The sequence below is a fragment of the Hyla sarda genome, chromosome 13, assembly GCF_029499605.1.
Source record: "Hyla sarda isolate aHylSar1 chromosome 13, aHylSar1.hap1, whole genome shotgun sequence".
Lineage (NCBI taxonomy): Eukaryota > Metazoa > Chordata > Amphibia > Anura > Hylidae > Hyla > Hyla sarda.
The window spans coordinates 14,860,980-14,888,957 of NC_079201.1; the positions used below are offsets into that span (position 1 = coordinate 14,860,980).

Genomic DNA, 27,978 nt, shown 5'->3' on the forward strand with positions numbered 1-27,978 from the left:
TTTTGGCTGGTCAACCCCTCTAACCTGTGCTGGGTTCAATGTGTAGAGATGGAGAAGGTGAGTTGCCCTTGTCACCAACCTTCTATCAGTATTGCATCCTGTATTATCTGCCCCCAGGTTTATAATAGAGGTATTATCCTTCAGGGTAATCCTGTCTGTGACTACTGAAAGGTGAAATGTACAGAAAGGGAAGTATTAACCTACTGTGAGGCCCAGTGGCTAGCAGGACTGGGGCAAGTTATTTTTGGTACCCTAGGGTTCAAATTATACAAATGCTGGCCTCCCAACCCCCATCCCTAGACTTAAATCGGCACTCTCATGCTTTTTCACTCCTTATGGTAATTAAAAAAAATCTTTCTAATGTACTTTGTTTAAAAAAAAATTAAGTTTTCTTTTTGTTTAAAAAAAGCTGCCACGAGGTGTCTCCCTACTTGTCCAGAGCACATTTCCCCCCATCTCTTGCACAGACTTTGGATTCCTGCTGGCCTGTCCGAAGTCCAAAATCAGGAAATACTGTCTGGAGTGCTGAGGGTGTGTGTGTGTGCAGCCTTAGCCAATCATAACTCATCTCACACTGAACTGCTCTGGGCTGTGTGTAGCAGAGTGAGGGAGGAAGTTCTCCCCTGGATGGCTTCAGATGATGTCACACCTGCTGGGGAACGCCCCTTCCCTGTCTGTGAATCTGACTGAGCCCAAATTACAGAGCAATATCAAGGTAGAAAACTAACAAATAATAAAAATAAAGGCAGGGGGTGGTTTATCATTATGGGGGTAGTGAACTGGGAGGATTATAAAATTTAACAAGATCATGAAATGTACTCTTTAATCCCCCTCTTTTCCACTCGTAAAAACACCCTTTAATGTGCCTGAGAGTTCAGCAATAGATTTGCACAGGCTATATTGGCAAATGGGTTCTCTAACTGGTTGGCAGAACATGTGATCTGCTCTCGGGCCTAAATAATACACCGCTATGGAAACCATATCAAGATTTATATAAGCATTCCGCAGAATGTAGAAGTGAATATAATTACGTCTGGTGACTCACTGGAGGCTGCTTTTCTGATTCGCTTTCCTTCTCCATTTGTCCCGGAACGCTGTGACAACTTCTAAGAACCATGATCTGTCTCTGTAGAATTTGTTGTACAAATATCTTAGGCGCCATCCTCACTTTTTTTTTAACATACTCGCTCCCCTTTCCCATCCATAGTGTGCCAAGTGGTAATAATGCCACCCTTGTTACCCCAGAAATTTACAGTGGTCCCCAAACAATAACTTTGCCCCTTTTTATGACCCAGACAGTAATAGTGCTCCTACACACTAATAATCTTTTGATGAAACAGGAAGTGGGATCCACCAATAAGTTCCATGAAAATACCAAAAAACAGTCATTGCCATTAATGGAGTAGTCCAATTTATCCCCTATGCAAAGGATAGTGGATAAGTGTCTGATTGTCAGAGGTCCAACTGCTAGAACGCCCCCACAATTTCCTCCATGTATCTCTATGGGGGAGCCGAAGCGCTGCCCTCAGGTATCTCTGGTTCTCCTATAGAGATGCATGGAGGAGATGTATCGACTATCACTTCGTATCGACAATCACATGGGGAGAGCTGGGGCACTGGCAGGAGATGATGGGGACGTCCCAGCGGTTGGATCCCCCTCAATCAGACAAATATAAGATGTCTGATCGCAGGTGTCCCACCGATGGGGACCCCCGCAATCTCCCTGCTGCACCCGGCATTCGTTTAGAGCGTCGGGTGCAGCGCCGGAAGCTTGTGATGTCACGGCCACGCCCCCTCCCATAGACTTGCATTGAGGGGGCGTGGCCGTGATGTCACTAGCTTCCGGTCATGCCCCCTCCTATAGTCATACATTGAGGGGGCGTAGCCGTGACTTCATGAGTGGGGCTTGGCTGTGACGTCACGCGCCACTGCCCTCCATCGCCAATCATTTGGCATGGAGCGAAGTTCGTTTCGTGCACTGGATGTCTGGGGTCCCGCAGCCAGAGATAGGGGATAAGATGTCTGATCGCGGGGTTCCCGCCGCTGGGGACCCCTGTGATCAGACATCTTATCCCCTATCGTTTGGATAGGTGATAAGATGTCTAGGGGCCGAGTACCCCTTTAAACTGTCCTTTTCTTACACTTTGACTTTAAAAATATTAAATGGGCACTGCCAGATCCAAAAACTTTTTATATCTTGTTGCTGATAAAAAATAAGACCTTTTGTAATATGGTAGTTTACATTTTTTTTGAATATTTAGAAAATTCCACCACTAGGGGTCCCCATACCTACTGGGACACTAACCAGTCCTGCAGCAACATCAGGCATGAGCAGACGCACCAATCATCTTCCACCAGCACATGGTAGGGACACCCCCCTCCCACCACACACCAATCACCTCCCACCACCACATGGTAGGAACAGGCCCCCTTCCACCACATACCAATCACCTCCCACCACCACAAAGAGGGACATGCTCCCTCCCACCACACACCAATCACCTTCCACCACCACAAAGAGGGACATGCTCCCTCCCACCACACACCAATCACCTTCCACCACCAAAAGGGTGGGACACGCCCCCTCCCACCACCACAAGGGAGCCCCCTCCCACCACACACCAATCACCTCCCACCACCACATGGTAACATAGTTTGTAAGGTTGAAAAAAGACCAGAGTCCATCTAGTTCAACCTATATCCCTAATGAGTCCCTACTGAGTTGATCCAGAGGAGGCAAAAAACCCTCATACTAGAGGTAAAAATTCCTTCCCGACTCCAAATATGGCATCAGAATAAATCTCTGGATCAACGTTCTGTCCCTAAATATCTAATATACATAACCAGCAATGTTATTATTCTCCAAAAATGCATCCAGACCCCTTTTAAATTCTATTACAGAGTTCACCATGACCACCTCCTCAGGCAGAGAATTCCACAGTTTCACTGCTCTTACAGTAAAGAATCCCCGTCTGTGCTTGTGTAGAAACCTTCTTTCCTCTAAACGTAGAGGATGCCCCCTTGTTATAGATACAGTCCTGGGTATAAATAGATCATGGGAGAGATATCTGTACGGTCCCCTGATATATTTATACATAGTTATTAGGTCTCCCCAAAGCCTTCTTTTTTCTAAACTAAATAACCCTAATTCTGATAATCTTTCTGGGTACTGTAGTCCTCCCATTCCCCGTATTACTCTGGTTGCCCGTCTTTGAACCCTCTCCAGCTCCACTATATCTTTCTTGTACACTGGTGCCCAGTACTGTACACAGTATTCTATGTGTGGTCTGATCAGTACTGTGCACAGTATTCTATGTGTGGTCTGACCAGTACTGTACACAGTATTCTATGTGTGGTCTGACCAGTACTGTACACAGTATTCTATGTGTGGTCTGACCAGTACTGTACACAGTATTCTATGTGTGGTCTGACCAGTACTGTGCACAGTATTCTATGTGTGGTCTGACCAGTACTGTACACAGTATTCTATGTTTGGTCTGACCAGTACTGTACACAGTATTCTATGTGTGGTCTGACCAGTACTGTACACGGTATTCTATGTGTGGTCTGACCAGTACTGTACACAGTATTCCATGTGTGGTCTGACCAGCACTGTACACAGTATTCCATGTGTGGTCTGACCAGTACTGTACACAGTATTCTATGTGTGGTCTGACCAGTACTGTACACAGTATTCTATGTGTGGTCTGACCAGTACTGTACACAGTATTCTATGTGTGGTCTGACCAGTACTGTACACAGTATTCCATGTGTGGTCTGACCAGCACTGTACACAGTATTCCATGTGTGGTCTGACCAGTACTGACTAGTGATTTGTACAGCGGTAGAATTATTTCCTTGTCATGGGCATCTATGCCCCTATTGATGCAGCACATATTGATGCAGTAGCTGCCCAACACTGGTCACTACAGCTAAGTTTACTATTAACTAAGACACCTAAGTCCTTTTCGCGTCAGTTTCCCCAAGTGTGCTCCCATTTAATATATAACTCCGTCCCCGATTTCCCCCCCATATGCATTACCTTACATTTATCAGTGTTGAACCTCATCTGCCACTTCTCAGCCCAAACCCCCAAACTATCCAGATCCATTTGTAACAGTGCACTGTCCTCTATCGTGTTTACCGCTTTACAGAGTTTAGTATCATCTGCAAATATTGCTAGTTTACTATTCAACCCCTCCTACTACACACCAATCACCTCTCACCACCACATGGTAGGGACACGCCCCCTTCCCCCAGAGGCATAAACATTAGATGTACATGGTCAGGATTAGGTACTGAGTAACATATACATTTTATTTTTTGTGGGATCTGGCAGGTACGCTTTAAATATAGGTTTTTCTGATCAATAAAATGATCAGTCGTAATGCAGTTTTGGTTGTTTTATATAGTAATGCAGATTCTGTTTGTCTTGTATATAATACTTACTGATTGGTGTCACGACTTCTTACAAAGACGTCACAATCCTGCAAGGAATACACTATTTTATCCCTTTTCACATTGAGCTGCAGGATTGTGACTATGTCCATATCCAAGAAGACATAATCATTCTGTATCCATTTCCTTCCCTTCTGGTAGAACCTAAAGAAACAAAATGCACCACCTGTCACCTGTACAATCTGCTAAAATAATAGTTTCTCTTTTCTTATAACTTTATTTTTTCTTCAGAAACACGGCCAATACTGGGGGCTTCAATATCAATGTGTTCTCACCTCCCTCACGCTTCCCTCAGCTCACAAAAAAATCCTCTGTCACCTGCCTGTCCCCCTTTCCCTACCCCCACACTAGCTGTTCTCTGCACTTGCCTCCCAGACAGTTAAATTATACTTTACCATGACATTGGTCGGGCGACAGGATGTTTAAAACTCCCGGGCAATCTTCACAGCCTAAGGCCAAGTTTCCATTGCAGTTTTTGAGCCAAAGTCAGAAGTGGATCCATAAGGGAGGAGAAGTATAGGTCCTTCCTTTATATGTCCTATTCCTTTTGAATACACTTCTGGCTTTGGCTCAAAAACTGCAGTGGCAATATTCCAAAAACTGCCAGAAAAAAAGTGGAAACTTAGCCTTAAAGTAATGTGATAGAAGACGTCCCATAGGCTTACAGTCCGGTACATCTGCTGATCACTCTATTCTCTACTACGGAGACAGTCCTAAAATCTACTATATTTTTATTTGACATACACTTAACACGTGTACCAATTTAATATCTCCAGCCATTCGGAAGTTATACTGGAACATATATATATATATATATATATATATATACACACACACACATATATCTATACATATATACATGTTGATTCCCTTAATGTATATAAAAGTCTCCATCATATCTCCTCTGTCTCGGCTTTCTTCCATGTTAAGGTCCCTTAAGCTATCCTGGTAAGGACCTCAACATGTATAGTTTAGAAGAAAGACGAATATGATAGAAACTTTTATATACATAAAGGGAATCAACACGGTAAAGGAGGAGAAGATATTTATATAGGAGAAAATCATAGTGTTACATTAGAGGGGAAAGGTTTGTGCAGTAATATTAGGAAATAGGAAGTATCAATTTTCTGAGAGAGTAGTGGATGCATGGAATAGCCTTCCTGCTGAAGTGGTAGCTGCAGATACAATGAAGGAGGTCAGGCATGCATGGGATAATAAGCATAAGGCTATCCTTCATATAAGATAGGGATAGACATAAGGCTTTCCTTCATATAAGACAGGTATATGCATAAGGCTATCCTTCATATAAGATAGGGATATACATAAGACTATCCTTCATATAAGATAGGGATAAGCATAAGGTTATCCTTCATATAAGATAGGAATAGGCATAAGACTATCCTTCATATAAGATAGGAATAGGCATAAGGTTATCCTTCATATGAGATAGGGATAGGTATAAGGCTATCCTTCATATAAGATAGGGATAGACATAAGGCTTTCCTTCATATAAGACAGGTATATGCATAAGGCTATCCTTCATATAAGATAGGAATAGGCATAAGGTTATCCTTCATATGAGATAGGGATAGGTATAAGGCTATCCTTCATATAAGATAGGGATAGACATAAGGCTATCCTTCATATAAAATAGGGATAGGCATAAGACTATCCTTTATATAAGATAGGGATAGGCATAAGGCTATCCTTCATATAAGATTGGGATACACATAAGGCTATTCTTCATATAAGATAGGGATAGGCATAAGGCTATCCTTCATATAAGATAGGGATAGAAATAAGGCTATCCTTTATATAAGATAGGCATAAGGCTATCCTTCATATAAGATAGGGATAGGCATAGGCATAAGGATATTCTTCATATAAGATAGAGATAGGCATAAGACTATCCTTCATATAAGATAGGGATAGGCATAAGGCTATCCTTCATATAAGATAGGGATAGGCATAAGGCTATCCTTCATATAAGATAGGGATAGGCATAAGGTTATCCTTCATATAAGATAGGGATAGGCATAAGGCTATCCTTCATATAAGATAGGGATAGGCATAAGGCTATCCTTCATATAAGATAGGGATAGGCATAAGGCTATCCTTCATATAAGATAGGGATAGACATAAGGCTATCCTTCATATAAGATAGGGATAGGTATAAGGCTACCCTTCATATAAGATAGGGATAGGTATAAGGCTATCTTTCATATAAGATAGGGATAGGCATAAGGCTATCCTTCATATAAGATTGGGATACACATAAGGCTATTCTTCATATAAGATAGGGATAGGCATAACGCTATCCTTCATATAAGATAGGGATAGAAATAAGGCTATCCTTTATATAAGATAGGGATAGGCATAAGGCTATCCTTGATATAAGATAGGGATAGGCATAAGGCTATCCTTCATATAAGATAGAGATAGAAATAAGGCTATCCTTTATATAAGATAGGCATAAGGCTATCCTTCATATAAGATAGGGATAGGCATAAGGATATTCTTCATATAAGATAGAGATAGGCATAAGACTATCCTTCATATAAGATAGGGATAGGCATAAGGCTATCCTTCATATAAGATAGGGATAGGCATAAGGCTATCCTTCATATAAGATAGGGATAGGCATAAGGTTATCCTTCATATAAGATAGGGATAGGCATAAGGCTATCCTTCATATAAGATAGGGATAGGCTTAAGGCTATCCTTCATATAAGATAGGCATAAGGCTATCCTTCATATAAGATAGGGATAGACATAAGGCTATCCTTCATAAAAGATAGGGATAGACATAAGGCTATCCTTCATATAAGATAGGGATAGGTATAAGGCTACCCTTCATATAAGATAGGGATAGGTATAAGGCTATCTTTCATATAAGATAGGGATAGGTATAAGGCTATCCTTCATATAAGATAGGGATAGGTATAAGGCTATCCTTCATATAAGATAGGGATAGGTATAAGGCTATCCTTCATATAAGATAGGGATAGACATAAGGCTATCCTTCATAAAAGATAGGGATAGACATAAGGCTATCCTTCAAATAAGATAGGGATAGGTATAAGGCTATCCTTCATATAAGATAGGGATAGACATAAGGCTATCCTTCATAAAAGATAGGGATAGACATAAGGCTATCCTTCAAATAAGATAGGGATAGGTATAAGGCTACCCTTCATATAAGATAGAGATAGGCATAAGGCTATCCTTCATATAAGATAGGGATAGGTATAAGGCTATTCTTCACATAAGATAGGGATAGGTATAAGCTACCCTTCATATAAGATAGTGATAGGTATAAGACTATTCTTCATATAAGATAGGGATAGGTATAAGGCTATCCTTCATATAAGATAGGGATAGGTATAAGGCTGTCCTTCATATAAGATAGGGATAGGTATAAGGCTATCCTTCATATAAGATAGGGATAGGTATAAGGCTGTCCTTCATATAAGATAGGAATAGGTATAAGGCTATTCTTCATATAAGATAGGGATAGGCATAAGGCTATCCTTCATATAAGATAGGGATAGGTATAAGGCTATCCTTCATATAAGATAGGGATAGGCATAAGACTATTCATCATATAAGATAGGGATAGGTATAAGGCTATTCTTCATATAAGATAGGGTTAGGCATAAGGGTATCAGCTGCTGTATGCTCCACAGGAAGTTATTTTATTTTGTGAATTTATTTTCTGTCTGACCCCAGTGCTCTCTGCTGACACCTCTGTCCGTTTAAGGAACTGTCCAGAGAAGGAGCAAATCCCCATAACAAACCTATCCTGCTCTGAACAGTTCCTAAAATGGTCAGAGGTGTCAGCAGAGAGCACTGTGGTCAGAAAGAAAGGAAATTCAAAAAAGAAAAGAACTTTCTCTGGCGCATACAGCAGCTGATAAGTACTGAAAGGATTAAGATAAGATTTTTTAATAGAAGTAATTTACAAATCTGTTTAACTTTCTGGCACCAGTTGATTTAAAAAAAAGTTTTCCAGGGGAGTACCCCTTTAATATATATATACGTTCTCTACAGAACAAAATGTCACGGCACTCATCAGTCGATGTCAGACAAACTTCTTTATTCCAGCAGCAATCACAGATACAGAACAGTCCTCAGACATCAAGCGGTTAGTCCCGTCTCTGTTTGTGGACTATTACTTATATAGAATGCTAACAGGGACTGTACTTACATTTTGTCTCCATAGTTGATTTGGATGGGAAATGTTATTTCTATGCTGTTGTTTAATATCTGAATTCCTGGTAAAACTTCCAGCTCCACATTGGTGACTGACAGGCTGAACACAAAAAGAGATTTCTGGTGAGGACATCACAACACTACAGTTTCTCATATCCAATCTGACACTACAGTCATTTAAAGGGGTACTCCGCTACTCAGCATTTGGAGCAAACTGTTTTGAACGCTGGAGTCGGTGCCAGGAGCTTGTGACGTCATAGCCCCGCCCCCCTTATGTCACGCCCCGCCCCTCAATGCAAGTCTACGGGAGGGGGCGTGACAGCTGTCACACCCCCTCCCATAGACTTGCCTTAAGGTGGCGGAGCATGACGCCATGAGGGGGCGGGGCTATGAGGTCACAAGCTCCTGGCGCCAGCTCCAGCGTTCGGAACAGTTTGTTCCAAACGCTGAGCAGTGGAGTACCCCTTTAATGCAGAAAAATACCTATGTATCACTATTTAGCATTAAAGGGGTACTCCGTTGCGTGATGCCCATCCCCTCGTGATGTCACGCCACGCCCCCTCCATTCTTGTCTATGGGAGGGGGCATGACGGCCGTCCCACTCTCCCTCCCACTCTCCCTCCCTCACTATTATATAGTGACGGTATGATGGTGTTATTCGGACACTATGTGGTGTCATGGTGTGGCAGTAATATTTGGTAACAGCATGGCGGTGTTATTCAGTAACTAATGGGTGGTCGTGGTGTGGCAGTAATATTTGATAACAGTATGGTGGTGTTATTCAGTAACTATCTGGTGGTTGTGGTATGGCAGTATTATTTGGTAACAGCATGGCGGTGTTATTCAGTAACTAATGGGTGGTCATGGTGTGGCATTATAATTTGGTAACAGTATGGTGGTGTTATTCAGTAACTATCTGGTGGTTGTGGTATGGCAGTATTATTTGGTAACAGCATGGCAGTGTTATTCAGCAAGTAATGGGTGGTCGTGGTGTGGCAGTATTATTTGGTAACAGCATGGCGGTGTTATTCAGTAACTAATGGGTGGTCGTGGTGTGGCAGTAATATTTGATAACAGTATGGTGGTGTTATTCAGTAACTATCTGGTGGTTGTGGTATGGCAGTATTATTTGGTAACAGCATGGCGGTGTTATTCAGTAACTAATGGTTGGTCGTGGTGTGGCATTATAATTTGGTAACAGTATGGTGGTGTTATTCAGTAACTATCTGGTGGTTGTGGTATGGCAGTATTATTTGGTAACAGCATGGCAGTGTTATTCAGCAAGTAATGGGTGGTCGTGGTGTGGCAGTATTATTTGGTAACAGCATGGCAATGTTATTCAGCAAGAAATGGGTGGTCGTGGTGTGGCATTATAATTTGGTAACAGTATGGTGGTGTTATTCAGTAACTATCTGGTGGTTGTGGTATGGCAGTATTATTTGGTAACAGCATGGCGGTGTTATTCAGTAACTAATGGGTGGTAACAGCATGGCAGTGTTATCCAGTAAGTATCTGTTGGTCATGGTGTGGCATTATAATTTGGTGACAGTATGGTAGTGTTAGTCAGTCACTTTTTGATGGTCATGGTGTGGAGGTATAATATGGTTACAGTATGGTGGTGTTATTCGGACACTATCCAGTGGTCATGGAGTTTTATTTGATAACAATATGATTCTGTTATTCTGTGACTTTTTAGACGTCGTGATGTGGCGGTAATATTTGGTAACAGTATGGTAGTGTTATTCAGTCACGTTGGGGTGGTATTATTTAGTAACAGTATGGTGTCCTTATTTGGACACTATGTGGTGTCATGGTGGGGCTGTATTATTTGTTATTAGTGTGGTGTTGTTATTTGGACATCATTTGGTTGGCATGTTGTGGCGGTATTATTTGGTAATAGTATTGTGGTGTTATAGTGGTCTTGGTGTGGAGATATTATTTGGTAATAGTATAGTATAATATACCATTATATACTATACTACATATATTATATACCAATATCTGCTATATTACATATATTACATAACATTATCTGCTATATTACATATATAACATACCATTATATTACATACCATTATCTGCTATATTGCATATATTACATACCCTTATCTGCCATATTACATATATTATATACCATTATCTGCTAAATTACATGTATTATACACCATTATGTGCTATATTACATATATTACATACCATTATCTGCTATATTACATGTATTACATACCATTATGTGCTATATTACATGTATTATATACCATTATCTGCTATATTACATATATTATATACCATTATCTGCTATATTACATATATTATATACCATTATCTGCTATATTACATGTATTATACACCATTATCTGCTATATTACATATATTATATACCATTATCTGCTATATTACATATATTATATACCATTATCTGCTATATTACATGTATTATATACCATTATGTGCTATATTACATGTATTATATACCATTATCTGCTATATAACATGTGTTATATACCATTATCTGCTATATTACATGTATTATATACCATTATGTGCTATATTACATGTATTATACACCATTATCTGCTATATTACATGTATTATATACCATTATTTGCTATATTACATATATTATATACCATTATGTGCTATATCACATGTATTATATACCATTATTTGCTATATTACATACCATTATGTGCTATATTACATATATTATATACCATTATCTGCTATATTACATATATTATATACCATTATGTGCTATATTACATATATTATATACCATTATGTGCTATATTACATATATTACATACCAATATATTACATACCATTATCTGCTATATTACATATATTATATACTTACTCATTTGACTTTGTTTTGCCATTTCCTTTCCCATTCTTCTCTTCTGTAAAGTGATCCCTCAGCTCCGACTCCTCAATTTCATTCAGAGAATCCGCAATAGCTTTAATGTATATAAAGAAGAGACAGTCATTTCAGGAACATACATGGGTGAATATATAACTAATACTGCGCATCGTCTAAACTCATTAAACCCCTTAAGGACGAAGCGATTTTTTGTTTTAGCAAGTTAACTTTTTCCTCCGCGCCTTAACGCTTTCCATTTTCTTCCACCTACAGACCCATATGAGGCTTGTTTTTTTTTTTTTTTATAAGTCACCAATTGTATATTGCAATAACTCATTTTACCACAAAATCACAATATCTAAAAAGAACTCCCCAGCAATTTTTTTTTTGAGTGGGAGTGGGGGTGGGGGGGCTGGAGGGGTCTCTCTCAGTTCCTCCATATGGACATGATGACATCACACAGTTCCTCCATATGGTCATGATGACATCACACAGTTCCTCCATATGGACATGATGACATCACACAGTTCCTCCATATGGACATGATGACATCACACAGTTCCTCCATATGGACATGATGACATCACACAGTTCCTCTATATGGACATGATGACATCACACAGTTCCTCCATATGGACATGATGACATCACACAGTTCCTCCATATGGACATGATGACATCACACAGTTCCTCCATATAGACATGATTACATCACACAGTTCCTCCATATAGACATGATGACATCACACAGTTCCTCCATATAGACATGATCACATCACACAGTTCCTCCATATAGACATGATGACATCACACAGTTCCTCCATATGGACATGATGACATCACACAGTTCCTCCATATGGACATGATGACAACACACAGTTCTTCCATATGGACATGATGACATCACACAGTTCCTCCATATAGACATGATGGCATCACACAGTTCTCCATATGGACATGATGACATCACACAGTTCCTCCATATGGACATTATGACATCACACAGTTCCTCCATATGGACATGATGACCTCACACAGTTCCTCCATATGGACATGATGACATCACAAGTTCCTCCATATGGACATGATGACATCACACAGTTCCTCCATATAGACATGATGGCATCACACAGTTCTCCATATGGACATGATGACATCACACAGTTCCTCCATATGGACATGATGACATCACACAGTTCCTCCATATGGACATGATGACATCACACAGTTCCTCCATATGGACATGATGACCTCACACAGTTCCTCCATATGGACATGATGACATCACACAGTTCCTCCATATGGACATGATGACATCACACAGTTCCTCCATATAGACATGATGACATCACACAGTTCCTTCATAGGGACATGATGACATCACACAGTTCCTCCACATGGAAATGATGACATCACACAGTTCCTCCATATGGACATCATGACATCACACAGTTCCTCCATATAGACATAATGACATCACACAGTTCCTTCATATGGACATGATGACATCAAACAGTTCCTCCACATGGAAATGATGACATCACACAGTTCCTCCACATGGAAATGATGACATCACACAGTTCCTCCACATGGACATGATGACATCACACAGTTCCTCCACATGGACATGATGACATCACACAGTTCTTCCATATGGACATGATCACATCACACAGTTCCTCCATATGGACATGATGACATCACACAGTTCTCCATATGAACATGATGACATCACACAGTTCCTCCATATAGACATGATCACATCACACAGTTCCTCCATATAGACATGATGACATCACACAGTTTCTCCATATGGACATGATGACATCACACAGTTCCTCCATATGGACATGATGACATCACACAGTTCTTCCATATGGACATGATGACATCACACAGTTCTTCCATATGGACATGATGACATCACACAGTTCCTCCATATGGACATGATGACATCACACAGTTCCTCCATATGGAAATGATGACATCACACAGTTCCTCCATATGGAAATGATGACATCACACAGTTCCTCCACATGGACATGATGACATCACACAGTTCCTCCATATGGACATGATGACATCACACAGTTCCTCCATATAGACATGATGGCATCACACAGTTCTCCATATGGACATGATGACATCACACAGTTCCTCCATATGGACATCATGATGAAATCACACAGTTCCTCCATATGGACATTATGACATCACACAGTTCCTCTATATGGACATGATGACATCACACAGTTCCTCCATATGGACATGATGACATCACACAGTTCCCCCATATGGACATGATGACATCACACAGTTCCTCCATATAGACATGATCACATCACACAGTTCCTCCATATAGACATGATCACATCACACAGTTCCTCCATATAGACATGATGACATCACACAGTTCCTCCATATGGACATGATGACATCACACAGTTCCCCCATATGGACATGATGACATCACACAGTTCCTCCATATAGACATGATCACATCACACAGTTCCTCCATATAGACATGATCACATCACACAGTTCCTCCATATAGACATGATCACATCACACAGTTCCTCCATATAGACATGATGACATCACACAGTTCCTCCATATGGACATGATGACATCACACAGTTCCTCCATATGGACATGATGACAACACACAGTTCTTCCATATGGACATGATGACATCACACAGTTCCTCCATATAGACATGATGGCATCACACAGTTCTCCATATGGACATGATGACATCACACAGTTCCTCCATATAGACATGATGACATCACACAGTTCCTCCATATGGACATTATGACATCACACAGTTCCTCCATATGGACATGATGACCTCACACAGTTCCTCCATATGGACATGATGACATCACAAGTTCCTCCATATGGACATGATGACATCACACAGTTCCTCCATATAGACATGATGGCATCACACAGTTCTCCATATGGACATGATGACATCACACAGTTCCTCCATATGGACATGATGACATCACACAGTTCCTCCATATGGACATGATGACATCACACAGTTCCTCCATATAGACATGATCACATCACACAGTTCCTCCATATAGACATGATGACATCACACAGTTTCTCCATATGGACATGATGACATCACACAGTTCCTCCATATGGACATGATGACATCACACAGTTCTTCCATATGGACATGATGACATCACACAGTTCTTCCATATGGACATGATGACATCACACAGTTCCTCCATATGGACATGATGACATCACACAGTTCCTCCATATGGAAATGATGACATCACACAGTTCCTCCACATGGACATGATGACATCACACAGTTCCTCCATATGGACATGATGACATCACACAGTTCCTCCATATAGACATGATGGCATCACACAGTTCTCCATATGGACATGATGACATCACACAGTTCCTCCATATGGACATCATGATGAAATCACACAGTTCCTCCATATGGACATTATGACATCACACAGTTCCTCCATACGGACATGATGACCTCACACAGTTCCTCCATACGGACATGATGACATCACACAGTTCCTCCATATGGACATGATGACATCACACAGTTCCTCCATATGGACATGATGACATCACACAGTTCCTCCATATAGACATGATGACATCACACTGTTCTTCCATATGGACATGATGACATCACACAATTCCTTCATATGGACATGATGACATCAAACAGTTCCTCCATATGGACATGATGACATCACACAGTTCCTCCATATAGACATGATGGCATCACACAGTTCTCCATATGGACATGATGACATCACACAGTTCCTTCATATGGACATGATGACATCACACAGTTCCTTCATATGGACATTATGACATCACACAGTTCCTCCATATGGACATGACCTCACACAGTTCCTCCATATGGACATGATGACATCACACAGTTCCTCCATATGAACATGATGACATCACAGTTCCTCCATATGGACATGATGACCTCACACAGTTCCTCCATATGGACATGATGACATCGCACAGTTCCTCCATATGGACATGATGACATCACACAGTTCCTCCATATAGACATGATGGCATCACACAGTTCTCCATGTGGACATGATGACATCACACAGTTCCTCCATATGGACATGATGACCTCACACAGTTCCTCCATATGGACATGATGACATCACAAGTTCCTCCATATGGACATGATGACATCACACAGTTCCTCCATATAGACATGATGGCATCACACAGTTCTCCATATGGACATGATGACATCACACAGTTCCTCCACATGGACATGATGACATCACACAGTTCCTCCATATGGACATTATGACATCACACAGTTCCTCCATATGGACATGATGACCTCACACAGTTCCTCCATATGGACATGATGACATCACAAGTTCCTCCATATGGACATGATGACATCACACAGTTCCTCCATATAGACATGATGGCATCACACAGTTCTCCATATGGACATGATGACATCACACAGTTCCTCCATATGGACATGATGACATCACACAGTTCCTCCATTTGGACATGATGACCTCACACAGTTCCTCCATATGGACATGATGACATCACACAGTTCCTCCATATGGACATGATGACATCACACAGTTCCTCCATATAGACATGATGACATCACACAGTTCCTTCATAGGGACATGATGACATCACACAGTTCCTTCATATGGAAATGATGACATCACACAGTTCCTCCACATGGACATGATGACATCACACAGTTCCTCCACATGGACATGATGACATCACACAGTTCTTCCATATGGACATGATCACATCACACAGTTCCTCCATATGGACATGATGACATCACACAGTTCCTCCATATAGACATGATGACATCACACAGTTCCTCCATATAGACATGATGACATCACACAGTTTCTCCATATGGACATGATGACATCACACAGTTCCTCCATATGGACATGATGACATCACACAGTTCTTCCATATGGACATGATGACATCACACAGTTCTTCCATATGGACATGATGACATCACACAGTTCCTCCATATGGACATGATGACATCACACAGTTCTTCCATATGGAAATGATGACATCACACAGTTCCTCCATATGGAAATGATGACATCACACAGTTCCTCCACATGGACATGATGAGATCACACAGTTCCTCCATATGGATATGATGACATCACACAGTTCCTCCATATAGATATGATGACATCACACAGTTCTCCATATGGACATTATGACATCACACAGTTCCTCCATATGGAAATGATGACATCACACAGTTCCTCCACATGGACATGATGACATCACACAGTTCTCCATATGGTCATGATGACATCACACAGTTCCTCCATATAAACATGATGACATCACACAGTTCTCCATATGGACATGATGACATCACACAGTTTTTCCTTATGGACATGATGACATCACACAGTTCCTCCATATGGAAATGATGACATCACACAGTTCCTCCACATGGACATGATGACATCACACAGTTCTCCATATGGTCATGATGACATCACACAGTTCCTCCATATAAACATGATGACATCACACAGTTCTCCATATGGACATGATGACATCACACAGTTTTTCCTTATGGACATGATGACATCACACAGTTCCTCCATATGGACATGATGACATCACACAGTTCCTCCATATGGACATGATGACATCACACAGTTCCTCTATATAGACATGATGACATCACACAGTTCCTCCATATGGACATGATGGCATCACACAGTTCTCCATATGGACATGATGACATCACACAGTTCCTCCACATGGACATGATGACATCACACAGTTCCTCCATATGGACATTATGACATCACACAGTTCCTCCATATGGACATGATGACCTCACACAGTTCCTCCATATGGACATGATGACATCACAAGTTCCTCCATATGGACATGATGACATCACACAGTTCCTCCATATAGACATGATGGCATCACACAGTTCTCCATATGGACATGATGACATCACACAGTTCCTCCATATGGACATGATGACATCACACAGTTCCTCCATTTGGACATGATGACCTCACACAGTTCCTCCATATGGACATGATGACATCACACAGTTCCTCCATATGGACATGATGACATCACACAGTTCCTCCATATAGACATGATGACATCACACAGTTCCTTCATAGGGACATGATGACATCACACAGTTCCTTCATATGGAAATGATGACATCACACAGTTCCTCCACATGGACATGATGACATCACACAGTTCCTCCACATGGACATGATGACATCACACAGTTCTTCCATATGGACATGATCACATCACACAGTTCCTCCATATGGACATGATGACATCACACAGTTCCTCCATATAGACATGATCACATCACACAGTTCCTCCATATAGACATGATGACATCACACAGTTTCTCCATATGGACATGATGACATCACACAGTTCCTCCATATGGACATGATGACATCACACAGTTCTTCCATATGGACATGATGACATCACACAGTTCTTCCATATGGACATGATGACATCACACAGTTCCTCCATATGGACATGATGACATCACACAGTTCTTCCATATGGAAATGATGACATCACACAGTTCCTCCATATGGAAATGATGACATCACACAGTTCCTCCACATGGACATGATGAGATCACACAGTTCCTCCATATGGACATGATGACATCACACAGTTCCTCCATATAGATATGATGACATCACACAGTTCTCCATATGGACATTATGACATCACACAGTTCCTCCATATGGAAATGATGACATCACACAGTTCCTCCACATGGACATGATGACATCACACAGTTCTCCATATGGTCATGATGACATCACACAGTTCCTCCATATAAACATGATGACATCACACAGTTCTCCATATGGACATGATGACATCACACAGTTTTTCCTTATGGACATGATGACATCACACAGTTCCTCCATATGGACATGATGACATCACACAGTTCCTCCATATGGACATGATGACATCACACAGTTCCTCTATATAGACATGATGACATCACACAGTTCCTCCATATGGACATGATGACATCACACAGTTCTTCCATATGGACAGGATGACATCACACAGTTCCTCCATATGGACATGATGGCATCACACAGTTCCTCTATATGGACATGATGACATCACACAGTTCCTCCATATGGACATGATGACATCACACAGTTCCTCCATATGGACATGATGACATTACACAGTTCCTCCATATAGATATGATGACATCACACAGTCCCTCCATATGGACATGATGACATCACACAGTTCCTCCATATGGACATGATGACATCACACAGTTCCTCTATATGGACATGATGACATCACACAGTTCCTCTATATGGACATGATGACAGCACACAGTTCCTCCATATAGACATGATGACATCACACAGTCCCTCCATATGGACATGATAACATCACACAGTTCCTCCATATGGACATGATGACATCACACAGTTCCTCTATATGGACATGATGACATCACACAGTTCCTCTATATGGACATGATGACATCACACAGTTCCTCTATATGGACATGATGACATCACACAGTTCCTCTATATGGACATGATGACATCACACAGTTCCTCTATATGGACATGATGACATCACACAGTTCTTCCATATGGACATGATGACATCACACAGTTCCTCTATATGGACATGATGACATCACACAGTTCCTCCATATAGACATGATGACATCACACAGTTCCTCCATATGGACATGATGACATCACACAGTTCCTCCATATAGACATGATGACATCACACAGTTCCTCCATATGGACATGATGACATCACACAGTTCCTCTATATGGACATGATGACATCACACAGTTCTTCCATATGGACATGATGACATCACACAGTTCCTCTATATGGACATGATGACATCACACAGTTCCTCCATATAGACATGATGACATCACACAGTTCCTCCATATGGACATGATGACATCACACAGTTCCTCTATATGGACATGATGACATCACACAGTTCCTCCATATAGACATGATGACATCACACAGTTCCTCCATATGGACATGATGACATCACACAGTTCCTCTATATAGACATGATGACATCACACAGTTCCTCTATATGGACATGACATCACACAGTTCCTCCATATGGACATGATGACAGCACACAGTTCCTCCATATAGACATGATGACATCACACAGTCCCTCCATATGGACATGATAACATCACACAGTTCCTCTATATGGACATGATGACATCACACAATTCTTCCATATGGACATGATGACATCACACAGTTCCTCTATATGGACATTATGACATCACACAGTTCCTCCATATAGACATGATGACATCACACAGTTCCTCCATATGGACATGATGACATCACACAGTTCCTCTATATGGACATGATGACATCACACAGTTCCTCTATATGGACATGATGACATCACACAGTTCCTCCATATGGACATGATGACATCACACAGTTCCTCCATATAGACATGATGACATCACACAGTTCCTCCATATAGACATGATGACATCACACAGTTCCATTTGTCCGATCCATGATGAGAATCTCCGATTCCCCCACATCCCAGCGGTGATCTATAGGATGAGATCTGGTGACTGTGGAGGCCATTGGAGTGTTATTATTTGAGATACTTTTCCCTATATCATCTCAAACTAGTTTGCCCATTCTCTTCTGACATCAAAATTATTATCCTCCACACAACGGCCACGCTGTATATATTTTCTTTTTCAGACCATTCCCTGTAAACCCTAGAGATGGTTGTGTGTGAAAATCCCAGGAGATCAGCAATTCGTGAAATCCTCAGACCGGCCCATCTGGCACCAACAACCATGCCACGTTCAAGATCACTTAAATCCCCTTTCTTCCCCATTATGCTTGGTTAGTTGTCTTAATGGATTAGGTTGCTGCCATGTGATTGGCTACTTAGCTATTTATGTTAACAAGCAGGTGTACCTAATAAAGTGGCAGTAAGTGTATGTGTAGACATAAACAGGTATAGTCATGTAAAATTTACCCTTCTCAAAGACATCTTTGCAGATCTGAACCTTCACCATGTGTTCACCAGCCGCTCGGCTATGGAGGAGTAAATCATATACGAGCCCGATCACTAGGATTGTCATCATCTTGAGATCTGTTTGAAACGAGAAGCGAAACGATATTTATCTACCATGCCGACATATCGAGCATCGCTGACAACACGTCATATGGTGCCCAAAAATATTCTCCTTTGTTTCTCAACCGAACACGTTTGTTTTTTTGTGCCCTAATGTAGTTTGTAAACGTTATAGGACAGTTTCTTAGTATTATGCCTTTTGTATTGAGTTCTGGATAATAGAAAGTGCTATATAAATAGTAATAAAAACGCACATACAATAAAGATCATTTCGGATGGTGTCCTATGAGGATAGCTATTATCCTTGCATGTATACTTTGTAACGTTCTTACTGACAGGCAGCGCTTGCTCTTCTGGCAGCGTGCGGACGCTTTGGTTACTTTTCCCGATGCAGTTTGTTCTGGTAATTTAGATGCCTGCAGAACGTTTAGTTGTCTTTGTTTGTATATGATGAATTGTTTTTGCGGGTGCTTCTATTTTCGCTGAGACTTATAAAGAGATCCTGCCCCTCCCTTACTGGCGGCGTGGCTGCACTTCTCTACTATTTATTATTCTTATATTATTTTCAGTTTTTCTTTGAAATTTTTTACCCTTTTATGTACTAAATTAATATATTTGGCTGCACCTCAAATCCCTGACTGCATTTTTACCTGAAAATACCTTTTAAAGGGGTACTTCGGTGCTCCAGCGTTCAGCCGGAGGCGGTGATCGTGGCGTCACAACTACGTCCATTGTGACGTCACGTCACGCCCCCTCCGTTCATGTCAGTAGGAGGGGGCGTGTCGGCCGACACGCCCCCTCCTATTGACATGAATGGAGGGGGTGTGACGTGACTTCACAAAGGGTGTAGTTGTGACGTCATGAACACGGCCTCTGGCTCCGAGCGTTCTGAACAAAATGTTCAGAACGCTGGAGCACCAGAGTACCCCCAGGAACCTGACGTTTGTTTAGACTGCCAGGTGCTGCAGGAGATAGTGGGGGGCCCCAGCGGCGGGACCCCTGCAATCAGAAATATTATCCCCTATGCTTTGGTTGGGGGATAAGATGTCTAGCAGCAGAGTACCCCTTTAAGTGTTCCTCCTAATTCATCCCTCTGACAAGCTTTATTCACTTAAAGTGGTTCTCCACCATAAGGTAATTTTAGCATTTACCTGCCAGACAGTAATGGACATGCTTAGGAGGGATCCGTGCTTGTCTTTGGGGTAAATGGCTATGCTGTGATTCCACCATAACACTGTGGTTATCTATTTGGGAAATGTCTATTTCCTGTTGGAGTTCCTTCCCTTCGACTACAAGTCCCAGAATTCCTTGTTTGTGAGTGTAAGATCACTTACACACCCTTGCTCCCTTCTATGCAATAGACTAGTGTTTTCCAACCAGGGTGCCCCTAGCTGTTTTAAGACTACAATTCCTTGCAGAATGATCTCTCTCCAATCTAGCGATCACTCCCCCCCCCCCCATTCCCCCATTGAAGCACTGCCATGCTACCTGACTAGTGATTTAAAGGGGTTCTCCACCATAAGGTGATTTTAGTCCGTACCGGCAGACAGCAATGGACATTCTTAGGAAGGAACCGCGCTTGTCTTGGTGCGAAATGGCCATGTTGTGAGATTATCATAACACTGTGGATAGCTTTTTGTGAACTGGTATTTCCTGTTTGAGTTTTCTTTTTTTGCCTACAAATCCCATAATTCCATTTTCCTCCCTCCCATACATCAGCCACCCCACCCATTGAAACATAAATGAGCTGCATCCATTCAAAAGACCTGTGGTTTTCAATCAGGGTGCCTACAGCTGTTGCATTAGTTGCAGATTGATCTCTCTCCCACCAAGCGATCGCTCCACCCATTGAAGCAGACAGGCTCCCTGTCATCAGCTGACTAGTGAGTCAGGTCTCGGCCGCATTGCAACCTGGGAAAAATCTGAGACAACAGTCATTTTGTATGCTGTTAATAATAAATATTGGGGTGAAAAATCACATAAGAATTGTGAGAAAACCGTCACACACAGGTACAGACACTATATTATTAACTGCATTAACTTTACAGCCCCTGTAGCATAGTCAAATAAAAAAAAATCCTTGAATATCCCTTTTAATGTCTCGGGCCGCACTGCAACCTGGGAAAACCTGAGACAACACCAATTTTTTATGCAGTTAAAAATTAACTTTGGGGGAAAAATCACATAAAGATTGTGAGACCACTATGAAACACAGGTACAGACACTATATTATGAACTACATTAACTTTGAAGCCCCTGTAGCACAGTCAAATAAAATAAATCCTGGAATACCCCTTTAATCCAAGTTTGATTAAAAGCTTAGCCATTAGCCTAGTTTTAAATAAGTCTTGGGTAAAACTGCCGCCATCTAACACATGCAAAAATATTATTATACCCTCAAGAGGTCAATAAGATATTGTGTAAATTCATAGTTTTTATTTCAAATTAAAATACAAATTTCCGCAGCCAGAAAATAGTTTCGGAATTCAGGAATTAACAGTCCCTCCTTATCTCTTGAAATTTTATCTCTGCTTTTACTCGCAATTGCCGTACTTCAAGTAGTCGCAGGACAAGGATGTGCAGAAGTATACACTGAGGACAATTGTAGGATCCGCTCTGTAATAACATCGGTCCTCCTACTCAACGAACTGAAGTATATACATTTCTGTATCAAATTCCCATGAAAGCTAAAATGATGTTTTAACATAAAAGTATAGTAGATAACAACACAATATCACAGTACCTCTTTCATGGATGGGTCCAACGCCTTGTCCTGTATCTGCAGATCAAACCGTTGACTGAATATTTCACGCAATATATACCCAGGGACAAAAATACAAATAGTGTTCAGTGAAGTATATGTAATATCAGGACACGGTTATCTTCACGATCACTGATGTCCTTCCAAAAACAGAGATTAGTAAATGTCAAATTCATCTCTTGTAGATTGCGCTTGATGCACTTGGTCACTATTAACCCCTTAAGGACCCAGGGTTTTTCAGTTTTTGCATTTTCATTTTTACCTCATCACCTTCTAAAAATCTTAACGCTTTCAATTTTGCACCTAAAATTCCATATTATGGCTTATTTTTGCGCCACCAATTCTACTTTCCAGTGACATTAGTCATTTTACCAAAATATCCACGGTGAAGAGTAAAATTTAATTCATTGTGTGACAAAATTGAAGAAAAAACGCCATTTTGTAAATTTTGGGGGCTTCCGTTTCTACGTAGTACATTTTTCGGTAAAAATGACATCTTATCTTTATTCTGTAGGCCCATTCGTTTAACATGATCCCCTACTTATATAGGTTTGATTTTCTATTACTTCTAAAAAAAATCATAACTACATGCAGGAAAATTTATACGTTTAAAATTGTCATCTTCTGACCCCTATAACTTTTTTATTTTTCTTCATATGGGGTGATATGAGGACTAATTTTTTGCGCCGTGATCTGAAGTTTTTATCGGTACCATTTTTATATTGATTGGACTTTTTGATCGCTTTTTATTCATTTTTTCATGATATAAAAAGTGACCAAAACCATCAGTGCCGCACACTATTAGCCCAGGGTCCCGGCTTTCATTAGCCGCCGGGACCGACCCGGTATGATGCGGGGTCTCGGCGTGACCCTGCATTATATACCGGGAACGGGCGTAGGGCGTACAGGTACGCCCTGCATCCTTAAGATGTTAATAACAATATACATATAAGGACATTGTTTTTGGTGACATTTATAGATACAAAAGGATATGGAGAGAACTGTGTGATGTCATCATGTCCATATGGAGGAACTGTGTGATGTCATCATGTCCATATGGAGGAACTGTGTGATGTCATCATGTCCATATAGAGGAACTGTGTGATGTCATCATGTCCATATGGAGGAACTGTGTGATGTCATCATGTCCATATGGAGGAACTGTGTGATGTCATCATGTCCATATGGAGGAACTGTGTGATGTCATCATGTCCATATGGAGGAACTGTGTGATGTCATCATGTCCATATGGAGGAACTGTGTGATGTCATCATGTCCATATGGAGGAACTGTGTGATGTCATCATGTCCATATGAAGGAACTGTGTGATGTCATCATGTCCATATGGAGGAACTGTGTGATGTCATCATGTCCATATGGAGGAACTGTGTGATGTCATCATGTCTATATGGAGGAACTGTGTGATGTCATCATGTCTATATGGAGGAACTGTGTGATGTCTTCATGTCTATATGGAGGAACTGTGTGATGTCATCATGTCCCTATGGAGAACTGTGTGATGTCATCATGTCCATATGGAGGAACTGTGTGATGTCATCATGTCCACATGGAGGAACTATGTGATGTCATCATGTTCATATGGAGGAACTGTGTGATGTCATCATGTCCATATGGAGGAACAGTGTGATGTCATCATGTCCATATGGAGGAACTGTGTGATGTCATCATGTCGATATAGAGGAACTGTGTGATGTCATCATGTCCCTATGGAGAACTGTGTGATGTCATCATGTCTATATGGAGGAACTGTGTGATGTCATCATGTCCACATGGAGGAACTATGTGATGTCATCATGTCCATATGGAGGAACTGTGTGATGTCATCATGTCCATATGGAGGAACTGTGTGATGTCATCATGTCCATATGAAGGAACTGTGTGATGTCATCATGTCCATATGGAGGAACTGTGTGATGTCATCATGTCCATATGGAGGAACTGTGTGATGTCATCATCTCCATATGGAGGAACTGTGTGATGTCATCATGTCCATATGGAGGAACTGTGTGATGTCATCATGTCCATATAGAGGAACTGTGTGATGTCATCATGTCCATATGGAGGAACTGTGTGATGTCATCATGTCCATATGGAGGAACTGCGTGATGTCATCATGTCCATATGGAGGAACTGTGTGATGTCATCATGTCCATATGGAGGAACTGTGTGATGTCATCATGTCCACATGGAGGAACTGTGTGATGTCATCATGTCTATGTGGAGGAACTGTGTGATATCATCATGTCCATATGGAGGAACTGTGTGATGTCATCATGTCCATATGGAAGAACTGTGTGATGTCATCATGTCCACATGGAGAAACTGTATGATGTCATCATGTCCATATAGAGAACCGTGTGATGTCATCATGTCCATATGGAGGAACTGTGTGATGTCATCATGTCCATATGGAGGAACTGTGTGATGTCATCACGTCCCTATGGAGAGAACTGTGTGATGTCATCATGTCCATATGGAGGAACTGTGTGATGTCATCATGTCCATATGGAGGAACTGTGTGATGTCATCATGTCCATATGGGGGAACTGTGTGATGTCATCATGTCCATATGGAGGGACTGTGTGATGTCATCATGTCCATATGGAGGAACTATGTGATGTCATCATGTCCATTGAGTATGCCACCAAGAAGGAAGGCAAAAGGGGTCTGACCCGGGGCTAGCAAAGTTGACCTAATAAAGTGGCCAGTGGGTGTAGCTATTCAACATACACGAGTTGATATGCCGTCTCTTTTGCGTCATTCTTCGGACACTATTGAAGAATGAGTCCCATTACCTTGTGCCCTGATATCACGAAAGAGTTCCAAGTCCCTGTTATTTGAACAGTTTCTGGATACAGTTCTCTCTTTGTCACTTCGCAGTTACTTCCTTTGGAAAACACAGGACATTAGAGCAGTGACCGAGATCTTATCAATGAGCAACTTTATTGTGAAATCAGCAGAAAAGCAAATATGAAACCAAAAATTCAGCGACTTTATTTGTTTGGTTTTGCTTTATTACCAGAATGTGTTGAAAATAACACCTGAGACACTGATCCGCTGTCTTCTCTATCACATATCAGGCATAAACTGATGGCAAAGAAATACATTACAATATACTAGATCAAGTAAGAAGCAATCAATTCTTCCAAAAACAGCACCACCTTGTCCTCAGGTTGTGTGTGGTATCGCAGCCCAGTTCCAATAGTGTCAATGGAGCCGATTTGTAATACCACACACAACCTGAGAACAGGTGTGGCGCTGTTTTGGAGGAAATCACCTATGTTTGGATAACCCCTTTAATCTTCTCCATGAGCTGGCACCGTCAGGGCTGGTGCAAGGATTTTTGCCACCCTAGGCGAAAGCTAATTTTGCCGCCCCTTAATCCTGCACATTGGCTCCGCCCTTTGACACGCGCCACCCTACTAGGGTGACACACTGTAACAAACCTTGTAATTACCTTACTACTAGGGTGACATACTGTAACAAACCTCCTTGTAATTACCTTACTACTAGGTTGACACACTGTATCAATCTTCCTCCGTATGTAATTATAGTACCGGGAGGGGAGGTACAGGTTCTTTGGATGCTGGCCTACTGACTTTCATGCAGTGTGCAGAGCGGCCCCCACATCAAGAGGGCACTCTAGGCAGCTGCCTATTTTGCCTATAGGCAGAACCGGCCCTGCTGGCACCATCTTGGGCACCTCAGTGGCGGTCGGTGAAGAACCACAGCGCTCCATTGACTAGTCACAATATAGAGCCTATCACATAATCTAGGACTCAAAGAAAGCACCCATCTGCCTCTTAAGTACCGCCCACCACCTCAGGCACTAGTCACCACCGCCTCCTGTGCCTCACTCGCACAGTCGTAGGCTCACGGCACATATGGTACTCATGTTTCTTATATGTTAATTGAAACTATAGTGGAATTTGGGGATGTCTTCATACCAACAATCTCCGCAGTCTGAGAGTAAAACAGCAGAGCCTGGACAGTTAAATCATACTTGACCATGACGGTACTAGATGCCCCATCCAAGTGTATGCGACGTCCATTTCATTACCTAAACGCGTTACTCTTGGGCTGCGTAGATTGCCCAGGACCTTGAAACATCCTGCTGCCGACCCAACTTCGTGGTAAAGTATGATTTAACTGTCCAGCAGGCAGGTGCAGAGAATAGTTAGTGCTGGTGCAGAGAGAGGGAATGGGATGGCCAGGGAAAAGAAGAGGGCTGAGAGAAGAGTGAGCAGAGAGAGAAGACATCAGCGGGGGCAGGGAGAGGGCATGGCAGGACTTCTGCAGTTAGGACAAGCCGCCTATTGCTGATAGGGCTTCAGAAGATTAGAAAAGCTGAGTGGCACGCAGTATGTTTTATGTAATGTGTTATGTTTCCTCTGTTATGTATGTCCAGTGCCACTAGACGGCTCTGTAACTGGGAAATTCTGA

At 41.5% G+C, this 27,978-nt stretch overlaps 1 protein-coding gene across 4 annotated transcripts; it reads right to left on the reverse strand.

Moving 5' to 3' along the window:
- Positions 1 to 117: 117 nt before the first annotated feature.
- LOC130297702 (uncharacterized) lies at positions 118 to 27,757 on the reverse strand. Of its 4 annotated transcripts, none has more exons than XM_056550469.1 (8): positions 27,596 to 27,757; positions 23,497 to 23,551; positions 20,655 to 20,771; positions 11,528 to 11,627; positions 8,666 to 8,770; positions 4,450 to 4,602; positions 1,046 to 1,126; positions 118 to 164 (listed from the first exon to the last, which is right to left on the reverse strand). In XM_056550469.1, the coding sequence occupies exons 3-8, from the start codon at positions 20,761 to 20,763 to the stop codon at positions 134 to 136; spliced, it is 579 nt and encodes a 192-aa protein (XP_056406444.1). In that variant the 5' UTR covers positions 20,764 to 20,771; positions 23,497 to 23,551; positions 27,596 to 27,757; the 3' UTR covers positions 118 to 133. The 4 variants fall into 4 exon arrangements, with proteins under 4 accessions (XP_056406444.1, XP_056406443.1, XP_056406442.1 ...); XM_056550468.1 differs by having other exon boundaries at positions 23,497 to 23,532; positions 27,596 to 27,756; XM_056550467.1 differs by lacking the exon at positions 23,497 to 23,551 and having other exon boundaries at positions 27,596 to 27,755.
- Positions 27,758 to 27,978: the final 221 nt, after the last annotated feature.